The 24,562-nt window shown below is 42.2% G+C and overlaps 3 protein-coding genes across 7 annotated transcripts; all 3 read left to right on the forward strand.

Moving 5' to 3' along the window:
* Nucleotides 1–7,030: 7,030 nt before the first annotated feature.
* LOC144713252 (O-fucosyltransferase 2-like) lies at nucleotides 7,031–13,669 on the forward strand. 2 transcript variants are annotated; one of them, XM_078587809.1, is made up of 11 exons: nucleotides 7,031–7,246; nucleotides 7,321–7,610; nucleotides 8,009–8,098; nucleotides 8,538–8,637; nucleotides 8,750–8,817; nucleotides 11,328–11,416; nucleotides 11,577–11,697; nucleotides 11,783–11,926; nucleotides 12,007–12,332; nucleotides 12,417–12,657; nucleotides 13,278–13,669. In XM_078587809.1, the coding sequence occupies exons 1-11, from the start codon at nucleotides 7,096–7,098 to the stop codon at nucleotides 13,593–13,595; spliced, it is 1,938 nt and encodes a 645-aa protein (XP_078443935.1). In that variant the 5' UTR covers nucleotides 7,031–7,095; the 3' UTR covers nucleotides 13,596–13,669. The 2 variants fall into 2 exon arrangements, with proteins under 2 accessions (XP_078443935.1, XP_078443937.1); XM_078587811.1 differs by lacking the exon at nucleotides 8,009–8,098.
* A 1,629-nt stretch (nucleotides 13,670–15,298) lies between these two features.
* LOC144713253 (coiled-coil protein) lies at nucleotides 15,299–19,967 on the forward strand. Of its 3 annotated transcripts, none has more exons than XR_013583983.1 (6): nucleotides 15,299–16,278; nucleotides 17,048–17,172; nucleotides 18,000–18,091; nucleotides 18,191–18,277; nucleotides 19,615–19,687; nucleotides 19,771–19,967. XR_013583983.1 is itself a non-coding variant. In XM_078587812.1 (5 exons), exons 1-5 carry the CDS (start codon nucleotides 15,929–15,931, stop codon nucleotides 19,852–19,854), a joined length of 738 nt encoding a protein of 245 aa, XP_078443938.1. In that variant the 5' UTR covers nucleotides 15,299–15,928; the 3' UTR covers nucleotides 19,855–19,967. The 3 variants fall into 3 exon arrangements, 1 of the variants encoding a protein (XP_078443938.1); XR_013583984.1 differs by having other exon boundaries at nucleotides 19,618–19,687; XM_078587812.1 differs by lacking the exon at nucleotides 19,615–19,687.
* Nucleotides 19,968–20,038: 71 nt separating this feature from the next.
* EBS (PHD finger family protein / bromo-adjacent homology (BAH) domain-containing protein) lies at nucleotides 20,039–22,962 on the forward strand. Of its 2 annotated transcripts, none has more exons than XM_078587814.1 (5): nucleotides 20,039–20,290; nucleotides 20,422–20,764; nucleotides 20,842–20,910; nucleotides 21,872–22,010; nucleotides 22,546–22,962. In XM_078587814.1, exons 2-5 carry the CDS (start codon nucleotides 20,439–20,441, stop codon nucleotides 22,570–22,572), a joined length of 561 nt encoding a protein of 186 aa, XP_078443940.1. In that variant the 5' UTR covers nucleotides 20,039–20,290; nucleotides 20,422–20,438; the 3' UTR covers nucleotides 22,573–22,962. The 2 variants fall into 2 exon arrangements, with proteins under 2 accessions (XP_078443940.1, XP_078443939.1); XM_078587813.1 differs by having other exon boundaries at nucleotides 20,041–20,300.
* The last annotated feature ends 1,600 nt before the right edge of the window (nucleotides 22,963–24,562 follow it).

Consider the following 24,562-nt stretch of genomic DNA (forward strand, 5'->3'; position numbering starts at 1 on the left):
CGCCTTGGATATCATGCGACAAGTCAAGCAATAGACACGGCGTAGACACCACCTCTTACCACCTCACGCCGAAGTTCAGTTCTAGCCTATGACCTCCTTCGATCTTGGAGTACTCTGGTGACCCTCACCCCCATCCACATTCGGCTACAAATTGTTCACTGGCACCCATCGCTAATCGGCATCCTCAAACTAAATGTGGATGGTGCGACCAAAGGGAACCCAGGGCCTATAGGGGGAGGTGGTATCCTATAGGATCATACATGGAGTATTATATTTGCTTTCTCCTATTTTAGGGCATACAAACTAATACAATAGTCGAGGCTATGGCGATACATGATGGTTTAGTCATATGCGTGGAACGAAACCTTCACCATATCGTCGTAGAATCAAACTCACATTGTTAGTTGACATGCTTCGTGTAGGTAAATACTTCCCGTGGTGATTGCAACGCGTATGGCAAGACATCATGCGGTTCCGTCCCCCCACAACTAGTGTTAGTCACCAACTGTGCGAGGGAAATCAGACAGCACATGCCCTTGCCAAACCACGTAGTATGCACACAAACCCCCTTCCTCCATTTTCCTTTCTTGGCATGCACTCCCTCCAATAGCTCGTGGATGCTATCGCGTTGAATGCCTCGGCTTGCCAACCCTTCGTACGTGTTGCACACTATCGAAGGAAGGCCCACAAGAGTGGTAGATAACATGGAGTGTTGGAGGCGGGAGAGCTCACCCTCTCGCATGATAGTACGTCAAGGAGCACACTTCCACGATGACATCTGCGAACGACGGAGTGGACTACGCACTCCACACATTGCATCACTACAAGGGCTCCCCCAGCTCTTTCTGGCATGAGTGACCGTCTCCCAACCTTCACTAGGTAACACCTATATACCTTTTTCTTTCCTGCGACATGGGCGTGGGCGAGTATGGTACTGTGTAATTGGGACATGTACGCTCGCTTCATGCCTAAAAACGTCGAAACACAATACATTTTATAAAAAACACCCCCTGGGTGGCATCTAGGGCACGGATGGATCGGTCTGCAGGCACAACCAAAGGGTTGGACATATCCGGCACTATGATTTTGCCATTAAAAAAAATAAAAAAACCAATTGATAGGTCGAGTCTCCAACGCGTGGTGCGCCAATCTACACCTTGTGCTCTAGAAGATAAAAAGGAGTGTGTATCAACTCACTCATGGAAACTTTTCGTCATTGTTTACCTTATTCGTGTCATCCCTTATCCACTTGACCTTCATAGGATGACTTAGGGTACGGTCAACTATCAAACCCTAATCGTTCATCCGAGTTTGTACTGATGCATTCGAGAATCATTGGAGAACTCTTCTCCAATATTTCACTACCTTGGCCAAGGACGTCATCGCATCATCTTCCTTGAGCTATCACCGACGATGGATAATCCCATATTGACCAATCAATCGTATTGGGGAACTTTTGATGCATCCAAACTAAGACTATTTAGAATTGATGCAACACGTCCGGCCGGGACCGACGGCTCGCGTTGCAACACAGGGCGCGATAGCCCATCACGTATAATAAATTCAATGGATGATAACGTCGATGCAAATTCGTTGAAAATAACGAGAAGTACAATTCAACAACCGAGGTAAGACGAACACCCTGGAAGTGATCCGCACGTACCACGTACGATCCGACTCCCAATGACCCGATAAATCAACAAAGAACCCCGACGGTGCGGGTATCCTCGATCGGACGGTTTATTCTCGATAACAAGGCGGGACGGAACGGAAAAATGTGGCTACTCTCCCCAAACCCAAAGGAACAAGGCACGTGTAACGGCTAACCCTCGGCGGCGGAGCACGCGAGAAAATATTGAAAGAAGTAATAATACTCAGGAGGGGAAAGCGACGGCGCGAGCGGCGGCGGTGGCAATGGCGGGCAAAGGGGACGACGGCGGCGAGCGGCTGTGGCGGCAGCGGCGACGAGCGACGGCGGCGAATGACAGTGACGGGGAGCAGCGACGGCGGCAGCGAGCGGCGGCAGCTAGCAGCGGCAGCCAGCGGTGAATGCGACGGCAGGTGGCGGCGATGAGTGGTGGTCGCGACGCCCAGAGGCGAGGGGCTGCGGCGGCAACGATGAGCGGCGGCGGTTGATGTTTATATCTCAGATGCCCCTTCTTAAATCCGTGTCACACTGAGTCGACTCAGCAGTGACTCAGCGGTACTTAAAACCGAGTCGCGCTGAGTTGACTCAGCGCTGGAATCGGCCGGTCGCGTTGAGTCAACTCGGTTGCTGACTCGGCTCACTCTTCCCTACGCCTAGGTCGTCCAGCGGTGGCGACAGCGAGCGAGGCAGGCGGAAAGGCGAGGGAACAGGGCGCCACGGCGGACCGTGGACGGACGCCCTGGGTAGGCGTGGCAGTCGGACGGGGCAGGTGCCCTGCTTAGGGCGTCGGCGGCGGTTCGGCTGGCAAGGCGCCTTGACTCGGGCGCAGTTGGCGGACCGGGTGAAGGACCTGCTTAGGCATCGGCCGAGTAGGCGGCGTTCAGGGCGGGCGCCTCTGTTGGCCGGAAGCGGGCGCCCAGGTCGGAGTGCCTACGACAGACCGGCGGCGGCGTCAAATGGTGCCTAGGTTTGCAGCGGCGGTGGGCGCTCTTTGCGGGCACCGGCGGCTGCCGCTGGGCGCCGGAGTCGGTGGCGATGGCGGCGGAGACAGGGAGTCTTGACGGTGACTGCGGCATACTCCGACGGTCTCTCCTCTGAGAGGCGGAAGCGGGGCGACGGGGGCAACACGACGACGGCGCACTCCGGCGTTAGTGATGCGAATTCCGATCGACGGCGGGCGACGGCGGCGGCGAGGCGGCGGTGGCTCCCCCTTCTCCCTCAAGGGGTGCCTCCCTCTCTTGGAGGTTTCTCTTCCAAACAAGCTGCAAAACAATAAATTTCCTTCTCTATCTCCTCTAGGGCATCTCTTCTCCTTTTATAGGGGGAGAGAGAAAACCCTAGGGGTCGGCACGTAATTAGGGAAAATTCCTAATCGAGCCGTAAAACCGTGGTTCGAAATGTGATGGAAGGGCCAAAACACGGAGGCCCTTCCCAAACGAACACAACGAAGAAAATCCATGAAAATGCAAAGAAAATAGTTTGGGGAAGCTTCCTCCTCAAGCCGTGTACTTGAACTCCGGATCCTTAACGTTGGCTCGGGCTTCGTGGCGTGGCTGCTCACGTGTCGCAACGGGTTGATCTTGTGCTTCGGCTTGCGGATGGTCCCCATCAAGAATCCCATGATTAGGGACATGTAGATCATAGTCAAAGTACAAATGCTCATCCACAAGACGTCTTTGGTGTCTCACGTCTAAGGACCACTTACACAACTGTGACATGAATCAACCTGATTGACAATTTGGAATATTATCATTCTGAGATTTATATGGATCAATTCAGTGAACTCTTTCCACTAAAGAGCACCCAATATCTATCCTTAGTGTCTCCACACTAATGGCTATGCGACCGACCATTCTCATCATATGAGTGAGGCTAGATAGTGATATTTTATCTAGATACTTCAATGTCCATCTTGTGTATTGTTTGAATAGGAATATTCAGAACACATGCTTAAATACTAGTGATATCCTTATTACGATCTCATCATAATTCACTGAATCTAATCAGGTATTCATGGATTTCATTATAAGCATCATACATGCATTATAATAAATATGTTCTTTTAATGAATATGGAACGAGATGTGAAATGTGCGATTGGAATGCAGGACACATATATTTCCATCCAAGCTAGAATTGTTCATGGGCCTTCCCTTTCTTCTCCCTTCTCCCCATGACTCTTCTCCATGCCCGATGCAATCGAGACAGCGTAATGACAATGATGGAGGTAGAACGGGCCTCGTCAATGAGAAGGAGGAGATCTAACGTGGTCAGGAATGTGTGTATACATCAAGAGGCTGCACACATGAGCAGCTCAACTTGTCTCTTTCCCGGATCAAAGAAATCACAGTTGCGATCCGTGCTCAGGTTCTTCATGTAATGATTTTAATGATGCCATTAGGATTCTGTTATAATTTTTTTGTTGCGTGGAATTCTCGTCTTCATCTAGATCTAGGACTATAGAACCCAACAGATGAAACTTTAACATTACATTTATTGCTACTTTTGTTGCATATTTTTTTCTCTTTCTGAAATGTGTCATGATTTCTCATTGCATTCATGGTGTGTTTTATAACCAAATTTTTTAACACCAACACATGTCGTTATATTCCATCACATTTATTTAAAATTAAATCAATGCAATTTTTTTTACACAAGAAAAAAAAAGAAAATTTATTAAATGATTGACTGGTGATGGCATCATACATTATGATGCTTCAAATGGTCAATTATTGGATAGGAGCAATGATGGGATGCAATCAAAACTATTCATATTGCCACATGAGTCAAAATCTGAATAAAAGCCAAAACCTAAAAATCTCTCAAATAATAGAAAAGATATTTGAATTTATAAAGTTATATCTATATAATTTCTACGTTAGATGATGTAGATGCATAATTTTCAGCAAGAAAAATATTTAATTTTTGGAAAAGTCCATCAAATACTAAAAAACCCAATAACTAGTGTATCATTCAAAAAATAGATCGCGTCATAGGCTTGATAACACACATATATGATCATTTTGATCAAAATAAATATGCAAAATTCATCATATTAATGTAATAATTTGCATGTTATCACACATATGAAAATATATCTAAATGAAATAATTTAGGACTAATCTAAGCTATAGAAAACTACCAGAGTCCGCCTCATCCTCTATTCTATTACAAAGAAATGAATGCTGTGGATAGTTTTACCATGAAGTTAACATGTAATAAAAAATATATAAGAAACTGATTCACGCTCAAATTAGAGGTAAGCTTAGCCTTATAACTAAGATACCAATATCCTTGATGGAAATATATGCGGCCGGCAAGCCAATCACACATTCCACATCTCGTTCCTTGTTCATTAATACTACATATTCATTATAGTGCACGTGTGGTGCTCATAATGAAAGTCCGTGATTACATGATCAGACTTAGTGAATTATGATGAAATCGTAACACGGGGATCACTAGTCTTTAAGCATGTGTTCTAAACATTCCTATTTGAAGGATACATGAGAAGGATATCAAAGTATCCGGTTAGAATAGCACTATCTAGACTCACTCATACGATGAGTATGGCTGGTCCCGTAGCTATTAGTGTGGCAACACTAAGGATAGATAGTGGGTGCTCTTTAGTGGAAGGAGATCAATGAGTTGATTCGTATGAATCCCTGAATGCTATTATACCTAACTGTCAATCAAGTTGATTCACGTCACGATTGTGTGAGTGGTTCTTAGACCTGAGATACCAAAGACATCTTGTGGATGGGCAGTTGTACTTTGGCTATGGCCAACGAATCTCTAATCATGGGATTCTAAACGGTCTTAGTTCGGGTACATCAAGAAGTTCACGAAGACGATTGAGTGGTCAAGATGGGATCGTCCACCCTTGGTATAAGAGGTGACAACTCAAGGAAGACGATGCGATGAAGTCCTTGGCCAAGGCAGTGAAATATCGGAGAAGAGTTCTCCCATGATTTTTGAATGCATCAGTACTAACTCAGATGATCGATTAGGGTTTGACAATTGACCATACCCTAAGTCATCCAAAAAGCATCAAGTGGATGAGGGATTATACATACACGACAACCGATGACAAACATGTTCCATGAGTGAGTCGATACACTCCTCGTATCTTCTAGAGCACGAGGTGTAGCTTGGCACCCTACGTGTTGGAGACTCGACCTATCGATTGGGTTAAATCGATCCAATATTAATTAACCTATATGTTGATATAGCTAATTAATTTTGAAGGCCAATAAAGGTTATTGGGCCGCTGGAGTCATTAACTAGGCTGATACATAGGCCTACGGGTCACACGCAAATGGTCTTTTGGACACCCCCTCTCTATCCCCAATGCGATCGGGACGACATAACGACGACGACGGAGATTGAACGGGGCTCGTCAACGAGAAGGAGGAGATTCGACGTGCCGAGGATCACGTGGATACATCTAGAGGCTGCACACTTGAACAGATCGACTCGTCTTGCTCCAGGATCGAAGAAATCACGGATGCGATCCGTGTAAAGGTACTCGTTTTAATGGTTTTAATGATGTCGTTCAATTCGTTCAAGTTTTCCGCTGCCAATCATTTTGATTTGTTCATCCAGATCTATGCCTCTAGAACCCAACAATCCTCTTATCTATACTTTCAGAATTCATTCAGACTTAATTTGGGATTTCTCGACTGATTTCCAACATTCTCAATTGAATCAGAACCAATGAAATAAGATGAAGGAAAACTGTAAGTAAAGAGTTAAAATTGAAACGGTGATGTGAAGAAGAGTTCTTTAGATGAACATTTGAGATAATTTTATGTGATAAACATTCATTCAGTCTGTTTTGAACTGCTCTTTATAGAATGAGGAAAAAGTGAAATAAGAGGAACGAAAAGCAAGAGTAAAGAATATATATTGGAATGGTGAGGTGAAGAAGAGTTTTTAGGATGAAAATCTAAGATCGTTATGAATGACAAGGTTTTTTGAAGAAATATTGGTATACATTTTAGAGGTGTATTTTTTTTAAATACACTTCTAAAATGTAAATGAAGCATGTAATTTAAAGACATTTGAGTTGTTTTTAAATTCACTTAAGGATCTTTGGAGTAAGGGAGACCTCACAAAATATGTAACAATACATGCGAAGTATCTCTTTTCTATCAATATATTTCTAATATCAACCCTTAGTAATGCAGACATACTGGGCAATTTTGTACCATTATCCATTACATCCATTACAGTGATAAAATGATGCATAAAAGGATGGGTATTCTATGCTTGAAAAACTTTCTATTAATTGCTTAGAGATTATATATATACTTAAAAATAAATCTACTTACTGTATTTGGTATCTGATTTCTGTATATTAATTTCAGTCTGACACTGTATATGAATTACCTTCCCAGTCTAGCAAGAAAGCTGCGGAGAAGTGCTAGCTTCAAGCGAAGAATTGGCATGGAATTGAAAGAAAATTGCGGAGAAGAATGTTCGATGGGCATCGGGGGCGATCAAGCAGCATCGGCTGAGCTGCAAGAAGCTGAAGAATCGGTATACAACCTAAATAAATCGTTCAGTTCTTCCCACTTTACCCGAGATGCATCTCCAGGTTTGCTCCCTTCGTAACGTTGTACTCTTTTAATTCTATTGATGTTGAGAGATTTAGATTTTCTGCTCATTCAGTTGCATTGTCGCAAGAGTGCGATGGGAGTAAAATGGATCATCAGTACGGCCCGAAGGGGATCTGGAAGTTGAAATTTGTTGGAGGGGATTCTGTGAATTCTGTTTATCGACAACAGCATCGGAGGAGACTGTGGAAGAGAAGATTGCTGGTTGGAATTGGTCTCGCCGTAGTCTTCTTCTTTATGATGAATTGGAGGATGCTTTCTTTTCTTGAGGAGGTAGTTTTCCACCAGAAATCCGCTGCTTCGGGTCTCATCTCTGAAGTGACGCCCCCCTCCAGACTTATTCTAGTAAGTATAGTGGTTACGTTTGATGGTTCCGGAAGTAATGAAAATAGTTTTCTTCAATCTTCCCTGTTTCAATAGCTTTTTATTTTATTTTGAAGAGACGTTAATTTCAGGATTAGTTTCTTCAATTTATATTTTTTTAATGCTTTGTTCTTTTCCCTGACAATGATACATATTTTGAGTGATTATTGGACGTTGGAAGAGCCAACTGTCTATTTCCTTGAATTCGATGCTAAAATAAAATTTCCAGACGAAATTCATGGATAGATCACGAACTTCTGATAGATATTACACCATAATAACAGCAGAACTAGTTAGAAATGATAATTATAATGATTAATGACTTCGAATTCTCCTTTAATGGACCAATATCAAAGCTGTTTTACACTGAATTTTTGCAGCGCGGCTTGGACCACTTAATGGTAGACAGAAAGCCTCGTGGTATCTTACACCCTAGGCTTTTGGCTCTTGCTGCACATGCATTGGCAGATGTAAGAGTTTTAATTTTTATTACACTATCCTGATCGGTTGGAAAATTATCATCATGTTCCCTTCACTTTGAAAATTTGAGGTCATCTTTAAAGTGCTTAGCGAAAGCCATAAGAGGTTCCAAAAGAAGCAAAATAAGCTGTCGAGAAACGTATTTACAAAAATGGACATGCTCACAAAAAGGGTCAGGAGATATCATACCCTAGTGGGGTATTTCTGTAAGATTTGAGGAGTTGATTTAGTTAATGTGAAGTTAGGTATGACTGGGAAAGTATGTAACTTAAGCTGATCCTGCTAGTAACAACGATCTGTGTGCAGTTTTACTTAAAGGTGAAACTCACATTCCTTATGCGTCAGAATATTAATATTTTTGTATTCACCATTTCTTCAATTTATCTGACTCACTAAGTTCTATCATTCTTTTACGTTGTATACCTTCAGAGATCCAGTAAAACTGAACCTCCAGAATTGTGGAAAGAACTTCCCAATCCTGATACACTATGGATGCCCTGTGCTGACAAACCATTGAAAGAAACTCAAGGTGACACAAATTTTATGTTTACCTCAGCCATATGCACGCAATGTACCTTAAAATTGATTTTTTTACTCATAACTCACACGTCCAATACTAAAAGGTCTATCTGAAACTGTAGTTTCTGAAGGAAATAATGGATACATTTTGGTCAGAGCAAACGGTGGTATTAGTCAGCAACGAATAGCTGTAAGAATCTGTGACCTTTGAATTATGTTATTTATTTCATTGCAAACCAAAGGTTCGACACGAATCTTATTTTAAGAACATTCTGGATAGTTTTCTTAAAACAAAACATGTTTTGGATAGTTGTAATTGATTGTACATTATTTATCTACAGCCACGGGTACCAATGTTTTAGAGAGCACTATTGTTGGCCCTCTTGGGGAATTTGTTAATTTAATACTTCTTTGCAATTCCATGGTATTATGTTAATATTTTCTTTACAAATGGTATTTGTTACGATCCCCATGGAGATGTAACAAAATCAAGAAATGGGACGAATGATAGGGAGGAGAAGAGGCGAGATGGAAGAGGTAAGCGAGAAGAAGAGAGAGAAATAGGTGAACAAACCTCTCAAGAACCTTGGAATCGAGAGTTCTTGCCCTCACAAAAGCCTGACACAGCTACTAGTGCCAAGAAATCACAGGGTGATCATTCATCAAAAGTCCCTCTAATGACCTAACAAGTGGGTGTGTATAACCCTACAAATTCAAGAATCGGTTATCTCATCAGGACTCCAACAGTACTATGTTGATTCTTTTGGCATTTAAGAAAATTGAGTATTTTCGTTTTCACCTAATTGAGTAAAGGGGCTGGAATGGAGGACCATAAAAAGTGCCTCATGGGCATTGTATAGGGACAGTACATAATTCATGGATAGTGAATGGAAGCTTAAACATTACATTAAACATTCAAATAAATGATCCGATTAGTTTGAACTTGACGTGTCAGATAGCATCAATTGTTACCGGAGCATTCAACATAGATTGTGGAGGTCGCTCATGTTGGGAAAAGGATATGCTGTTACAAACAATCAGTCTTGCAGCACAGTGAATACATGATAAGAACCCAATATTTCTTTGTGAGGAGATGATGGAAGGGTGTGCGAAGAAACCGGAATAATTGTCGGCAGAGGGAGGAGATGCCTGTATGGATGTCGGCTAGAGAGAGAGGCCCTGGGGGAATGGTTGTCTCACCAGGAAGGTTCCCTGGCCAGATCGTCATCACATAGAGGAGGTAGACAAACCACTTTGATTTCGCTCCTTGGCTGCCCTCCAAGTGGAGGGCTACACCTATTAATAGGAAAATACCCTAAAAATTAATGATGCAAATGCCCCTAGATGGCGAATTGCAGGCGCACCAACCTCTGGTGGAATGGATGCCATAAAGTAAGGATATATACAAACAGTTTTTTATGAATGCATAGCACAACATCAGCCATGGTCAAGACTGCGTTACCATCCCATGTAGATTTAACAAAATCAAGAAATGGGATGAAGGAGAGAGAGGAAAATGGGAGAGATAGAAGAGGTAAGAGAGAGGAAGAGAGCGACAGGTAAACGAACCCTCAAGAACTTCCGAATCGGTAGTTCTTGCCCCTATGACAGCCAGATACTGCTACTCGTGCCTAGAAACTGCACAATGATCATTCATCAAAAGAATCAGTTATTTTCTCACCTAAGGCGCAGTTGTTGACCAGGTCGTATGTGATGAGTCCTTATGAGGACTCATCACAGACTGCAGCCTTGCTGTCAACCACAAGTGGGCTAAGGTCATCTTGGCATCGTCTGGAAGAACTGCCACAGCTGCTATTGCAACGACCACGACCACTGTCTTGGCCAATAAAGAAAGGGGTGGGAAAACTATTGTGATCCCTCTTATGCTCGGTTGTTTGTGACCCCTTGTATATAGTCCCTATCATGATTACTGGTGCCATCATGTATACACTACACTTGATCGGAAACATAGATACAATGACATAGCCTCAAATTCAATGATACACTAAGTTGGAAAAAATCCATCTGAAGTCAAATTTTTACTCTAAACGTGCTAATTTTTTAATACATTTACTGTATCATCTTATAGAAAATGTTCTCTTAATATTATGAAGAAAATATTTTCTTTACCTGGAATATGTAGCAGTTTTTATGCGTGAAAGCTAAGCTGTACGCTCAGCTTTTTATGCAGCAGTTTTTATGCAGCAGTTTTTTCTACCATAAGGACAGTAGTGTTTATCTGTGTACCTTTCCCAATTCCCTGGCTGATATTCATAACCTAAGAAAAATTTTCTGGTGTAAGCCTGAGAATTCTGCATTGTGGGTGTACAGAGATCGCAGTATCGGAAGGGTATTTTGGTAATTATGAGAGGTGATGGCTGGGAAGTCTATTTAGAACAGGGGATGGGGAGTCTAGGAAGGGGGGCCCGACGGGAAAGCTCTGAGATTCTTGATGAACCTTGGAGATAATAATAGGCTGTGGAGTACTCATCATGCATCTCAGTGCCTCATCCAACACCATCTCTCCTCCATTCTCATACACCCAATCCTTCTCCCTCCATATCTATTCCATCTATTTTCTCAAGTTAAGATTACGATTGCAGTGTGATATAATACATATATTAGGTTTGGAATATAATTTTATGCCCTTTATCAGCCTGATTGTGTTTTTATTTGAACTTAATTTTCTTTGTTATACAGATCTGCAATGCCGTTGCAGTTGCTTCACTGCTGAACGCTACTCTAGTGATACCAAAATTCTTGTATAGCAGTGTTTGGACAGATCCAAGGTAAGGTTTTTTTCTTTGTTCATGAACATGTGCGAATCATTCTTTAGAAACTGGTAATCATAGAAGTTTTGAGCCCTGAGAAGGCCCTTTTTGCTCCTGTCACTTAATATAACCACTGAAATATTCATGTCCTGATGATCTCCTCCCGTATTTTTACTAGCCAGTTTGGCGATATATACCAGGAAGACTTTTTTATGGATATCCTGGGAAATGATATCCGTATTGTGAAAGAACTCCCTCTGGAGCTAGAGTCACTGGACCTTGAATCAGTCGGTAGCCTAGTAAGAAGCTTTATCTTGTCTCGGACTCCCATTAATTTATTTGAACCAAGAAATCTTGTCGACTTCCTTGTTGGACATTCTGTAGGTCACTGACTCGGAGATCATGAAAGAATCTAAACCGAGATTCTTCTTGGAAACGATTGTGCCGATTCTCAAAAAAAACAAGGTTGTGCTTTTCGTTGGGTTTGGCAACCGTTTAGCTTTTGACCCGATCCCATTCAGGTTGCAGGTATGAAAGTATATACTTGCTCAAACAAGCTCATCCTTCTATATGCAAAAAATTGTCTCATCTGATTGTGTTATTACCAGAGACTCCGGTGCAAATGCAATTTTCATGCGCTGAAATTCGTGAGGAAGATACAAGAAACTGGCTCATTGCTGATTCAGAGGATGCGCAATCACCGTGCTCTCTCCAGGCCATTGGAACAGAATTTGCTGGGCCCATTTGCTCCAGAATTCATCCCACACTCTCGAGGAGGGCATCATAAATACTTAGCCTTGCACTTGAGATTTGAGATTGACATGGCTGCATATTCTCTGTGCTCATTCGGAGGGGGCAAAGAAGAGGAAACAGAGCTGGAAACCTACAGACTGCTCCATTTTCCTGCTCTTGCAGAGCTGAAAAACAGTAATAGGTCTAATAACAGCTGCCTACCTAGTGATCTTTTTGTTGACACTGGTTACCTTCTTCATAAATTGTTTATTTATGAAAATTTCAGGGTACCTTCTGCTGCAAATCTCCGATCCGAAGGGCTATGCCCCTTGACTCCTGAAGAAGCAGTGCTCATGCTTGTTGCTCTTGGCTTCAACCGTAAAACTAGCTTATATGTGGCCGGTGCCAACGTTTACGGAGGGAGGTCCAGGATGGCGGCTTTGAGTAGCTTGTTCCCTAATTTGGTGACCAAGGAGAGCCTTCTATCTCCATTCGAAATCCAGCCTTTTCTTAACTTCTCTTCTCAGGTAACGTCTCCAGCTACCCCTTCAATTAAGTCTATGGAGCATACATAATAGACTTCTTCCTACCAAAATCTGTTCCAAAGTTACAGCTAAGAAAAAACAGATTTTGAAATACTAAACTTGAACTGCACTAATAACCCGTTTATCTTCCACCACAGTTAGAAATCTCTTAAGTTCGACCTCAAGAGAGAAATGTGAAATGTATTTTCCCGGCAAAGTTTATCTATTTCTAGCTTCCTGCTATAGGAAAGTTATGTTCTAGGACGTGCGTATTTTTCTCTCACTAACGGTGAGTGATCATATTTTTAAACATCTACCTCCAAACCTACTTAGTAAGGTACAAGAAAAATAAACTGGAACTAGTTTCTACCTTTCAAATGTGTTTTGTTTTTCTAAATCCTTAAAATTTTCTGGTAAACATTCTTCAAATTTTTTTTGTTTTGAAACATAAACATTCTTCAAATTGTTAATTGTGAGACTTAAATATTTCGTGTATTTTTTGTTTTTTCAATTTTGTGGTTTGTTAAAAAATGAAAAATCATAATTCTTCAACTAGAGGTGATTGCCAACTGTCTTACTGTTTGGTTTAGTTTCTCGCACATGATTTGTTGCTTATCTCACAGTTGGCTGCACTGGACTTCATAGCGTGTGCTGCAGCAGATTCATTTGCCATGACTGACTCTGGCAGCCAGTTCTCGTCCCTTGTTTCGGGTTATCGGATGTACTATGGTAGTGGTGTGCTCCCCACAATCCGACCCAATAAGCGCCGGCTTGCCGCCGTCTTCTCCAGAGCCTCCAACATTGAATGGAGGCTTTTCGAGCGCAGCACAAAGAAGGCAATGAAGCAGATGAAGAGGACCGTGGAAAGGCCATTGGCCAGGAGCATTTACCGACATCCGAGATGTGTTGAATGCATGTGCAAGAATAGGAATATAGCTTAACTGGTACAAATCTCTCAAATTTATCTGATGGTATTTCTACTTCCTATTGATTAATTGGCAGATCATTTGGCTCACTCTTATAATTCTCCCTGAGAATTCCACCTACACTTCTGAAAATCATTCCACAATCCTTGGTTGGCCAACCATCAGAATTGTCGACACTTGTTTACGGTGCCCTGGATGGTTAAATTTGATGACAGTGTCAACATCATCGCATCAAACGGGTGGCCCATATAGACAGGTAGGCAATCACTATCATCATGTTGGCAATGATGGCTACCTGCACTGTTGAGAGTGAAACATACGCGTTGATATTGATGGCACCATGGAAAAATTGTCGGCAAACTGTACCCGAAACATACTCAAAATCAGCACTTTAAGCTAAACATACCATCCAGAGAGGTATGGATGGGGATTTTGTGAACTAGAAGTCACTTAGTGTCTAGTCCTGGATGATATCAGGAATCTCTGGATGAGGACGTGGACGATGCCTATCCCAATTTTCCCCATCCTAGACCATTCCCTATTCGTCAATGGATAGACAAATTATTGTTTTATTTGCCGAAATCAAGCATCCAAGAGTATCGTCATTGCAGCCATCACCAGCATCAATGTCAACTGTCCATGAGTACCATCATTGTAGAAATCACCAGCATCAACATCAACCGTCCAGGCGTTCCGTCATGGCAGATATCAACAGCATCAATCTTAACAGTCCAGGAGTACAGTCAACACCAGCCATAGTCAAAATCAACAGTCCAGGAGTTTATTGTCAGTCGTTGTCAACGTCAACGTCAACGTCAAGGGTCCGAGAGAGCCATCATCACTGACATCATCAATATCAACCGTCCAAGAGTACCATCATTGTACACATTATCAACATCAGTATCAACCATCCAGGAGTACCGTCATCACCAGCCATAGTCAACATCAACATTCCAGGAGTACCATTCATTGTCAGCCAAGATCAACATCAATGTCAATGTCAATGTCAATGCCGACGCCAACTCGGACTACAACGCCAACGTCAAGGTCAAGGTCTACGTTAATCCAACTCCAACGCCAAGGCCAATTCCAACACCAACGCAAACACAAATGCCAACGCCAATGCCAATGCCAACGCCAATACCAACACCAATGCCAACTCCGACACGAAGGCCAATTCCAACACCAACGCCGACGCCAATGCTAACCCTGACGCGAAGGCCAACGCCAACTCCGACACGAAGGCCAACTATAGTGCAGGGATGCGGACGGGACGAATTTTTTCGTCCCGGGACGAAAAAATCATCCCGTCCAAAGATACGGACGACTTTTGGGACGAAAATTCGTCCCGGTGACAAGCAGACGGGAAGGTTTTAGTCCCATGGGATGGAAAAACCGTCCGTTCGGAGGTCTCCGACGTTGGACGGACGAATCTGGACGGAAAACCGTCGGATTCACATCCGACGGTTGAGATGTAGTCACGTGGCCTTGCAATGACAATTGGCATCAATGTCCCTGTTTTTTTTACGTGCGTGCAAATGGACACTGCTCAGAAATAATTGTACATATGACCCTTTGCATTCTCTCTCCTCCATAATTCCCTAAAAAACTTAGAAAAATCTACATTAATATTATTAAAAATATTAAATGGGTTTTTTTCGTCCGGGACGAGGGACGGGACAAAAATTCATCCCAGGAGGACTGAACGGGACGAAAATTTGTCCCGGGAGAACTGGACGGGACAGTTTTCTAACCGTCGGACGAAAATTCTTCCCGTCCTTCGTCCCTGCACTGAATCTGGACGTCGGACGGGACAAAATTCGTCCCGTACCGTCCATCGTCCACGTTCGGGATGATCCTGAACTACGAGGCCAACGCCAACGCCAACGCCAACGCCAACGCCAACTCTGACACGAAGGCCAATTTCAACACCAATGCCGACTCCGACACAAAGGTCAACACCAATGCCAATGCCAACTCTGACACAAAGGCCATCGTCATCGCCAACGCCAATGCCAACGCGAAGGCCAATTCCAACGCCGACGCCAACGCGAAGGCCAATTCCAATGCCGACGCCAACGCCAAAGTCAAGGGCAAAACCCAACGCCAACAACGCCAATGCCAACGTTGACGCAGATGCCGTCGAACGCAGATGCTGATGCCAAACTCCAAAGTCAACGTCAGCCAAATGTCAAGTCAACAACAACGTCAACGTCAACATAAACGTCAACGTCAACGTCGTTGACGTTTAAACATCCCCATGATCTTGGTTAAGAATAAATACCAGCCCCCCCACATCCCACCATTGGGAGCGGAGAAAGCTTGATCGTGCGAGCGGCGACGAGGAGATGAGCGTGCTGGGGCGGCGGCTGGCGGCGGCGGAGGGCGCCTTCTTCCTGCAAGAGTCGAAGAACGCGGCGGGGCGACTGGCGGCGCAGAAGAAGAAGAAACCAGGAGAAGGCCCAATTCAGCCTCCCTCCGAAGCCGCTACGGACGGTCTGTCGGACGTTCTTCCCGAGGTACTTCGCCACTCGCTTCCTATCATCGCTGATTGCCACGCCGCCGCGTCCTCCTTGGCCGACGCCGGCCGATGGGCCCTCCGCCGCGGCGCCGCCGCTTCTCCTCCGCCGCGCGCCGGCGCTGCCAATCCCCTCCTGGACTATGTCTCTCTCCCCCGGGTCACCCTCGGCCCCAAAAGGTCATCTTTTTCTCTATCTCTATCTCCAAATCTATCTCTCCCTCTCTATCTCTATCTCTATCTCCATCTCCATCTCTATCACTATCTCCATCTCCATCTCCATCTCTACCTCTATCTCTATCTCTATCTCCATCTCTATCTGTATCTCTATCTCCATCTGTATCTGCATCTCCATCTCCATCTCCTTCTCTATTTGTATCTCTATCTCCATCTCCATCTCCTTCTCAATCTGTATCTGTATCTCTATCTCTATCTTCATCCCTACCATCTCCTTCTCTATCTCTATCTCCATCTCCATCTAGATCTCTATCTCAATCTCCATCTCCATCTGTATCTGTATCTGTATCTGTATCTCTATCTCCATCTCCTTCTCTATCTGTATCTCTATCTCTAACTATATATCTATCTCCATCTCTACCTCTAACTATATATCTCTATCCCCTTCTCTATCTGTATCTCTATCTCTAACTATATATCTATCTCCATCTCTACCTCTAACAATATATCTCTATCACCTTCTCTATCTGTATCTCTATCTCCATCTCCATCTCCTTCTCTATCTGTATCTGTATCTCTAACTATATATCTATCTCCATCTAAATCTAACTATATATCTCTATCTCTATCTCTATCTCCATCTCCATCTCCATCTCCTTCTCTATCTGTATCTCTATCTCTGACTATAAATCTCTATCTCTATCTCCTCTTTGTGTGTGATGGTTTATTTTATCTGGGGGTTCATCTCTCTGTCATCGGCTTGGATGTTCAGATGGCAGTTGCCGGAGGGGCAGAGCTCTGCGCTGGCCTCCACCGCGAACGAGCTGAGGAGAGAGAGATGCCCGCCTCATGTGGACGCCGAGAAGCTCAAGGCCGCCGCCGCCGGGATGTCGCAGAGTGAGTTCTCATTCCTATCCCCTTTTTTAATTTTTGCTGATTTCTCCCAAAATTTTTGAACTTTATTGTTTAATTTCTTGCATTTGTTCCGTGATCTTGATACTTTTTGCGATGGGAGCAAGAGTATATTCTCATTCCTATTCCCCTCTTAATTTTTGCTGATTTCTCCGAGCATTATTTAGCTTTATTGTTTAATTTCTTGCCTTTGTTCCGTGATCTTGATACTTTTTGCAAAGGGATCAAGAAAGATTTTTTTTTGCTGGCTGATCAAATTGATTGTCTGAATTTTTGTATTACTGCACTATGGTAGAAAATTTGGTGGGTGATTTTCTGAGTTTCTGATTGGATCAAATTAGAACTTGCAGATAGAAGTTCTGGGACTCACCATCTGTCTTGTCCAAAATTTATTGCGTAGTTTCTTTCGGTTGTGCTGTGATCGTGACCTTATTTCAGAGACTATGGAAAATGGCTTTTAAAAAGTTCCTTATTTTTCCTTTCGAGAGTTATTGATGAAGTTATTGATACGGCAGTTCAAACCATCTGATCATCTTGCCTCGCATTTTTTGTGATTACTTCATAATATCTTTCTATTCTGCAGAGATTTTAGCCTTTCTCACTGTGAATAGATGTGATATGTTTTTCATAAACTAATTATTGGAATTGAAAGCTAATGGTTTAGCTCTTCAAATCATCAGTTGACCTTGCTTTTCGTTCCTTCCCAAGTTATTCCACGATCTTCCTTATTTCCCATTTTTCATGAAGACTTGATATATAAATTACCATAAAAATCATGATTTTAATCAACTTGGACATATGCTTGATTTCAGTTGGAAAGGCATTCGCCATTGCCACTGCCCTTGTCTTCGGCGGCGCCACCTCTGCGTTTGTGCTGACAGCCTCCAAGTTACAATTACGAACCGTAAGCACTTATAAAGTCCTGTCAGATTTCTTCCGAAAACTAAAAAATTATAATTTTGAATCATTTTCGATAACTTCACTGTTTTCCTGCGTTTATCAGACGGAAGACTTTAAAAACAAAGGCCGGGATCTGATTCAACCGACTGCAGAGATCTTCCAGTCGCGCATGGCGCCGTTCCGAGAATGGGTAAGGAAAACAAAACCTTTCAATCCAAACTTATGCTTTTCCCGGTGGATTTGAGGTCGGATGATGGATCGTCATCCGTTTCGTCACGATCCGTCACCCGTCATCATGCACCCGATGGAGGAAGACATTTCCGTCATTAGTCATCGGTCATCAGTCATCCATCCGAGATGACAGAAATGACGACTGAACGACGGAGGAGGAAAGAGAGAATTGGGAGAGGGAAGGCGAGAGAATTGGAGAGGGAGAGAGAGAGTAGGAGAGAGAAATAGAGAGAGAAAGTGAGAGGGAAAGAGAGAATTAGGAGAGGGAGAGAGTGTGAGGGAAAGAGAGAGAAGTGGGAGAGGGAGAGGGTGAGAGAGAGAGAGTGAGAGGGAAAGATAGAGAGATCAAGAGAGAGAGAGAGAGTGAGAAGGAAAGATAGAGAGATCAAGAGAGAGAGAGTGAGAGGGAAAGAGAGGGTGATCAAGAGAGAGAGAGATCGAGAGGGAAAGAGAGGGTGATCAAGAGAGAGAGATTGGGAGGGAAAGAGAGGGTGATCAAGAGAGAGAGAGAGATTGAGAGGGAAAGAGAGGGTGATCAAGAGAGAGAGAGAGAGAGAGGGAAAGAGAGGGTGATCAAGAGAGAGAGAGATTGAGAGGGAAAGAGAGGGTGATCAAGAGAGAGAGAGATTGAGAGGGAAAGAGAGGGTGATCAAGAGAGAGAGAGAGATTGAGAGGGAAAGAGAGGGTGATCAAGAGAGAGAGATTCAGAGGGAAAGATAGAGAGATCAAGAGAGAGAGTGTGTGAGAGGGAAAGATAGAGAGATCAAGAGAGAGAGAGATTGAGGGAAAGAGACGGTGATCAAGAGAGAGATTGAGATGGAAAGATAGAGAGATCAAGAGAGAGAGTGTGTGAGAGGGAAAGATAGAGAGATCGAGAGAGAGAGAGAGTAAGAGGGAAAGAGAGATCAAGAGAGATAATTGGGAGATTGAAAGAGAGACGAAGATCAAGAGAGGGAGAGAGTGAGAGAAAGAGAGAGAGAGTGTGAGAGGGAAAGATAGAGAGATCGAGAGAGAGAGAGAGAGAGAGAGAGTAAGAGGGAAAGAGAGATAATTGGGAGATTGAAAGAGTGAGATGGAAAGAGAGACGGAGATCAAGAGAGGGAGAGAGAGAGAGAGAGAGGGCAAGATTGAAAGGGAATGGCAGAGAGATCAAGAGAGAGAGAATTGGGAGAGGGAATGAGAGATGAAGTGAGCATTTGAGAAGGATAGAGAGAGGTTGTTAGGTGATCAGGCGAATACCCGAGTCCCCGGTGGTAGCAGTCGTTTCCGTCATCCACTTTGTTCTTCGTCACGCAGCAGTGACCTAACTGGACTGACGACGGAATGGTGACGATGACGAAACACGGACAGACGACAGTCTATACAAAATGTGACCATTCAGTCCCGACCCATTCCTAAACCGTCATCCGTCATCCATTAACAGAAAACCTCCTTATCGTTGACTTTGACCAGGCGGAGACCAGACCTAAGAAATGGCGGCGGAGGGGGAAGGACAAGGCAGAGGAGAAAAGTCAAACTTTCAAGCGAGACCGTTGAAAAATTAATCCGTGTATGTACAAACATAAATCATAAAGCACCAGGCTTTAAATCGTTGACTTTTGTTCACATAATTTTACATTTTGGTCCAAGAACAAGTACTAATTATAAAAGCGGCCCCGAGGTTCGAACTCTTTAAAGCCATGGACAGCGGTCTTCTGACCGTTGACGTTCATAACCAGTCCTCTCTTTCTCTCTCGGAGAGGGGAAAGAGAGTTCGAGGATCGCTCGCTAGGGTTTCGTTGATTCCCGCCGGCGAAGCAGTCGAACGAGGAATTTCTCGGCTGTAATAGCTTGTTAGTGTGTTCATAGCGATAGTTCCGGCTTGGATCTGCGTCGGTATCTTCGAATCTTGCGGGAGAAGCAACCGGAGATGGCGAAGACTAAGCCGGCGAAGAAGGATCTCGACTCCTACACCATTCAAGGAACTAATAAGGTCGTCAGAGGTAACATTTGAAAATGAATGTGGAAAGAATAAATCAAATGCCGGTGTAATCTCGCTTCGGGAAGAAAACCGTGGTTTTCGGTGTTTTGTTCTTCGTAATCGGGGTTTTATTGCGGTTGCAGTGGGGGACTGTGTGCTAATGCGGCCTTCGGACACGGACAAGCCGCCGTATGTCGCTCGCGTGGAGAAAATTGAAGCGGACGGTCGTAATAATGCCAAGGTTAGGGTTAGGTGGTATTATCGGCCGGAGGAGGCGATTGGGGGCCGTCGTCCTTTCCACGGGGCGAAGGAGTTGTTCCTCTCGGATCATTACGATGTTCAGAGCGCGCATACTATTGAAGGGAAATGTGTTGTTCACTCCTTCAAGAACTATACTAAGCTTGAGAACGTGGGCGCTGAAGATTATTTCTGCCGCTTTGAGTACAAGGCTGCGACGGGCAGCTTCACCCCTGACCGGGTTGCTGTGTATGTTTGCTTGAAATTTTTTTGTTTGTTCCTGTTTTTTATTGTTTTCTTAATGTGGGTTTTGAAATTCTCCGAAGGTATTGCAAGTGCGAAATGCCGTATAATCCGGATGATCTGATGGTCCAGTGTGAAGGCTGCAAGGACTGGTATGCTGCGTTTCTATTCGCTGATGGTCTACTGTGTTTGGTTTCGTTTTGATAACAATCCAGAAATTCCATTGTCCTCTTATTTTCCATTTTTTTCTTCTGGATTTTCTCTCTTTTAGTCACACCTTTCCACTCCCATACATCATTTTTTTTCAGTTTGAATATGTCTGTAGTTTTTTAGGATTTTGTTTCAAGGTTTTCGGGCTAGTAGTCGGTTTGTTAAGAGTGCAGATTTATTACTTGTTCTTGTTATATCTGAGAACTGCCTTTGAATCAAACCCATTGTATGTATTAGGAAACCTGCCTTTAACATTAGTGCGACTTATTTTGTTTTTCACATGTTTTGCGTTGTTCATTCCTACAAATATTTTGACGATTTGAACTACCGAACTATAGTTGTGTTGTTGTATAAGTTTCGTTATTATTCGTACCTTTTTTATAAAGGGGATCTTTAATATATAGGCTCAGGTTTTATCGTGATTTGATCTGGTAGTTTTGTGCGGCCCATCATTATGTGGGACTCTCTATCTTCTTGGGTAGATAATCGATCGTCTTTCATTTTGGTAGTAAGTAGTTTTTTTAATAATAAGTCAAGTCAAGAATAATAATCGAACTGGATATTAATTATTATTTGGATAAATGGATATTAGCTGATAGAATTAATTCTAGATCTGGGCCATTTAGTTTTGCTCTGATAGAGTGGAGTAACACTATTTTATTCGTTTAGAAGATACTAGCTACGCTTTCTCATGTTTTCAGATCCTCCGCCGATTTCACCTCCGGTGTTCCTTTTTTTATTTATTGAATAAAGAAGCAATTATCTATTACTTCTGGAAGAGTTCTCTGTAGCAATAGTTAATCTTTTTTTTTTCTTTTTTTTTTAATAGTTAATCATTCAGTTGAAATTAATTCGCCAGCTTCTTGGGTTGACAAAATTTTACTTTTTCTATTGCATTGGCAGGTTTCACCCCTCCTGCATGGGCATGACGACTGAACAGGCCAAGAAACTGGACCAGTTCTTGTGTTCGGATTGCACCGCAGAAGACAATACCAAGCGGCCCCACCTCTCGTTTCCTGTTTCTCCTCCCTCAGAGCCCAAGGTGATCCGTTTCTTAACCCTCTGTTTATATATTTATATATTCATTCACTCATAACATAAAAAACACCTTGAAGAAAGAAATATATTAAAGTGCTTATCTTTTCTCCAAAATAGGACAAAATTGGCAATTTTATGGGTAGGCCTCAACTCGTAGGTCGAAAGAAATATATTCTCCCTCGTTGGTCGAATTTTCAAACTTCCTAGCACACCCTTTTACCCTGAATTTTCGTCCAAAGAAAGTCGTTTGTTTTGGTTTTAGTCCATGTTTATACAAAATGTAATTTATTTAATACATTTATTCACGTATAACAAAAGAAATACGAAAGCAAGGCAACAAATACCTAGGAAAAATGCTTAACCATATGTTTAAAATATACGTATTTATAATAAAACATATATATAGAATATCGAGAAATTCGCTTTGTTTACATTTTTGGTTGACATTTTAGTAATTAATTCACTCGTGCAAACACGATTTTGATTGCAATGCCAATGATTTGGAATATCTAGAAATTTGATGGTTCTCCATTGCGCAGATCGAGCCAAAACGACGGAAGAGATGAGCCGTGCTTGGACGGAGAAGCGAGAAAGAGAGGCGCGCGAGCCCGCGTACTGATCCGTGCTCTTCTTGTTCATGGCCATGGTTGCTGTGGTGCTCCAGAGAAGACTCTGTGTGCATCCAGACGGGCAATTTTTTTAGAGTTAAGGGTGATGTTGTGAAATTAGTTGGTCAACAGGGGTGATACCGGAATTTTCCCTTTAGGTGGAGAGGCCTGCCCAGGCCCTTGGTTTTGTGTATGAATTGGTTTGGTGTATGAGGGCTGCCAGGGAGAAAAAAGTATGAAATTCCAAAACCCCCCATTAGTACCCCCTCCTTGATTCTTCACTTTCTAATTTAGCATCCTTTCATTGAAAAATATATCATTTTGGGAGTGTTCTTCCTCTTATTTGCATATTTGGGTTTCTCCATAATGTGACTATCCAACATGATTAGGCATAATGGAAATTCTTTTGCCATCTGTTTTATTGGACAATGCAAATTTTCCTTTTCATCAACTTAAAAAAACTGATTCATGGGCTTTAATTAACTCATCTTCCCAAAACAATTCTATTATGTAGAAATCCTAATGGATGGGAACTTGGACTGGAGATGCTAGTTGTTTTAAGCTATCCAATGAGTTGGTCCCATGCCCTCCATAGCTTCAAAATATATATTTTTTCTAAACTTAAATTCTTTTGCATGGAGAGGATGCTCTGTCCTGCAATGGTTTACGATGCAATCTTTTAAGGAAAAAGTCTCCATATCCAACTAACATCTCTAGAATGTTGATGAATCTGAAGGTTTAAATGTTTTGCTTAAACTTTCTAGAAGTTTGAGCCTTATTATTTTTCAAAATGTGGTAACGCAAGGTATATACTATGATATCTTACATTTCCTTTTGAATGAAATGGTATATGCTATGCAGTTGAGGATATAATGAAGGTGATGATCATTAGTTTTGTCGCAGTACTGTTATTATTTTAACCCAAAATATTTGGTAGCTTCTGGAGTTTTGCTACTATAATGAAGCACAGTAATAATTCAGAGTATTATCATTCTAATAGAAAGAGTTGAATCTGAAGTATTAACATTAACAGTGTTGAATCTGAAGCTAAGGTCCTTTGAAGGTGATGCTAATCACAAAGATAAAAATCTTCTACAATAAACACAAAACCTTCATTAATATTACATTATGGAGATATCAATCATATGATGATTCATGGTAAAAAAAATTAAATAAAGTTATAAGTAATCTTGCTTGAATATTTGATCTTCTAGAGTGAGGTAGGGACATTAATCAAATGAAGTGGCATATCAATAAAAAGTCAGGGGAATGAGAGACATTTTGATAAATAGCAGTAGAGTATTAAAAAATAATGAGTCATACTTGCATGGTCCCCAAAATAGAAGTCTCACTGCGTGGTAACATCTTTGTGACATAATATGGGTAGCGTTTAAAACCTTTCATAAAAGAAGCTAGATATTTTACATAAAAATGAATCAAATGTCCCAAAGAAAACATTTTTACAACTTCTGTACCTAGGAATATTTATGAAAAAATTGAATCAATTTGGCATTTACTAAACTTCTAATATTTATATATTGATTTAAAAACATACAAGAGATTCTCGCTCTTCATTTTTTTGCAAATCATTGAATTATTTTCACAATATACAGGAACCCAAAACTCCCAGTTTCTACAGAAATATATAATTATTTTTTATGGTTTTGGATTATTTTATGTTTCTGGTTGTTTGTCAAATGAAATCAATGATGGTCCTTGGCATCTGCAACTAAATCTTACGCAGTCAGAATTCTTTAATTTGTTTAATTTCATAATTTTATGAGCTTATACTCATGATTTAATCAATTAATTCTGGAAAAATAAATATTTGATGAAAATCTTAATTTCGTTTTAGGAAATAAGGTAAATTCTAAATATTAAAAATCTTAAGTTTCATTTAAACTCGTGAGAATTATTTAATTTTAGTTGAAGTTATTAGCTCAATTAT

This window comes from Wolffia australiana, chromosome 15 (genome assembly GCF_029677425.1).
Source record: "Wolffia australiana isolate 7733 chromosome 15, ASM2967742v1".
Classification (NCBI taxonomy): Eukaryota; Viridiplantae; Streptophyta; class Magnoliopsida; order Alismatales; family Araceae; genus Wolffia; species Wolffia australiana.

Bases quoted from the DNA above. Each gene is read 5' to 3' on its own strand.
- LOC144713252 (XM_078587809.1), top strand. From the start codon at position 7,096: ATGGAATTGAAAGAAAATTGCGGAGAAGAATGTTCGATGGGCATCGGG. The intron at 7,611-8,008 runs GTAAGTATAGTG...GAATTTTTGCAG, and splicing joins CCCCCTCCAGACTTATTCTA to CGCGGCTTGGACCACTTAAT. The intron at 11,417-11,576 runs GTAAGGTTTTTT...TATTTTTACTAG, and splicing joins AGTGTTTGGACAGATCCAAG to CCAGTTTGGCGATATATACC.
- LOC144713253 (XM_078587812.1), top strand. From the start codon at position 15,929: ATGAGCGTGCTGGGGCGGCGGCTGGCGGCGGCGGAGGGCGCCTTCTTC. The intron at 16,279-17,047 runs GTCATCTTTTTC...TTGGATGTTCAG, and splicing joins GTCACCCTCGGCCCCAAAAG to ATGGCAGTTGCCGGAGGGGC. The intron at 18,278-19,770 runs GTAAGGAAAACA...GACTTTGACCAG, and splicing joins TGGCGCCGTTCCGAGAATGG to GCGGAGACCAGACCTAAGAA.
- EBS (XM_078587813.1), top strand. From the start codon at position 20,228: ATGGCGAAGACTAAGCCGGCGAAGAAGGATCTCGACTCCTACACCATT. The intron at 20,301-20,421 runs GTAACATTTGAA...TTGCGGTTGCAG, and splicing joins AACTAATAAGGTCGTCAGAG to TGGGGGACTGTGTGCTAATG. The intron at 20,911-21,871 runs GTATGCTGCGTT...TTGCATTGGCAG, and splicing joins TGTGAAGGCTGCAAGGACTG to GTTTCACCCCTCCTGCATGG.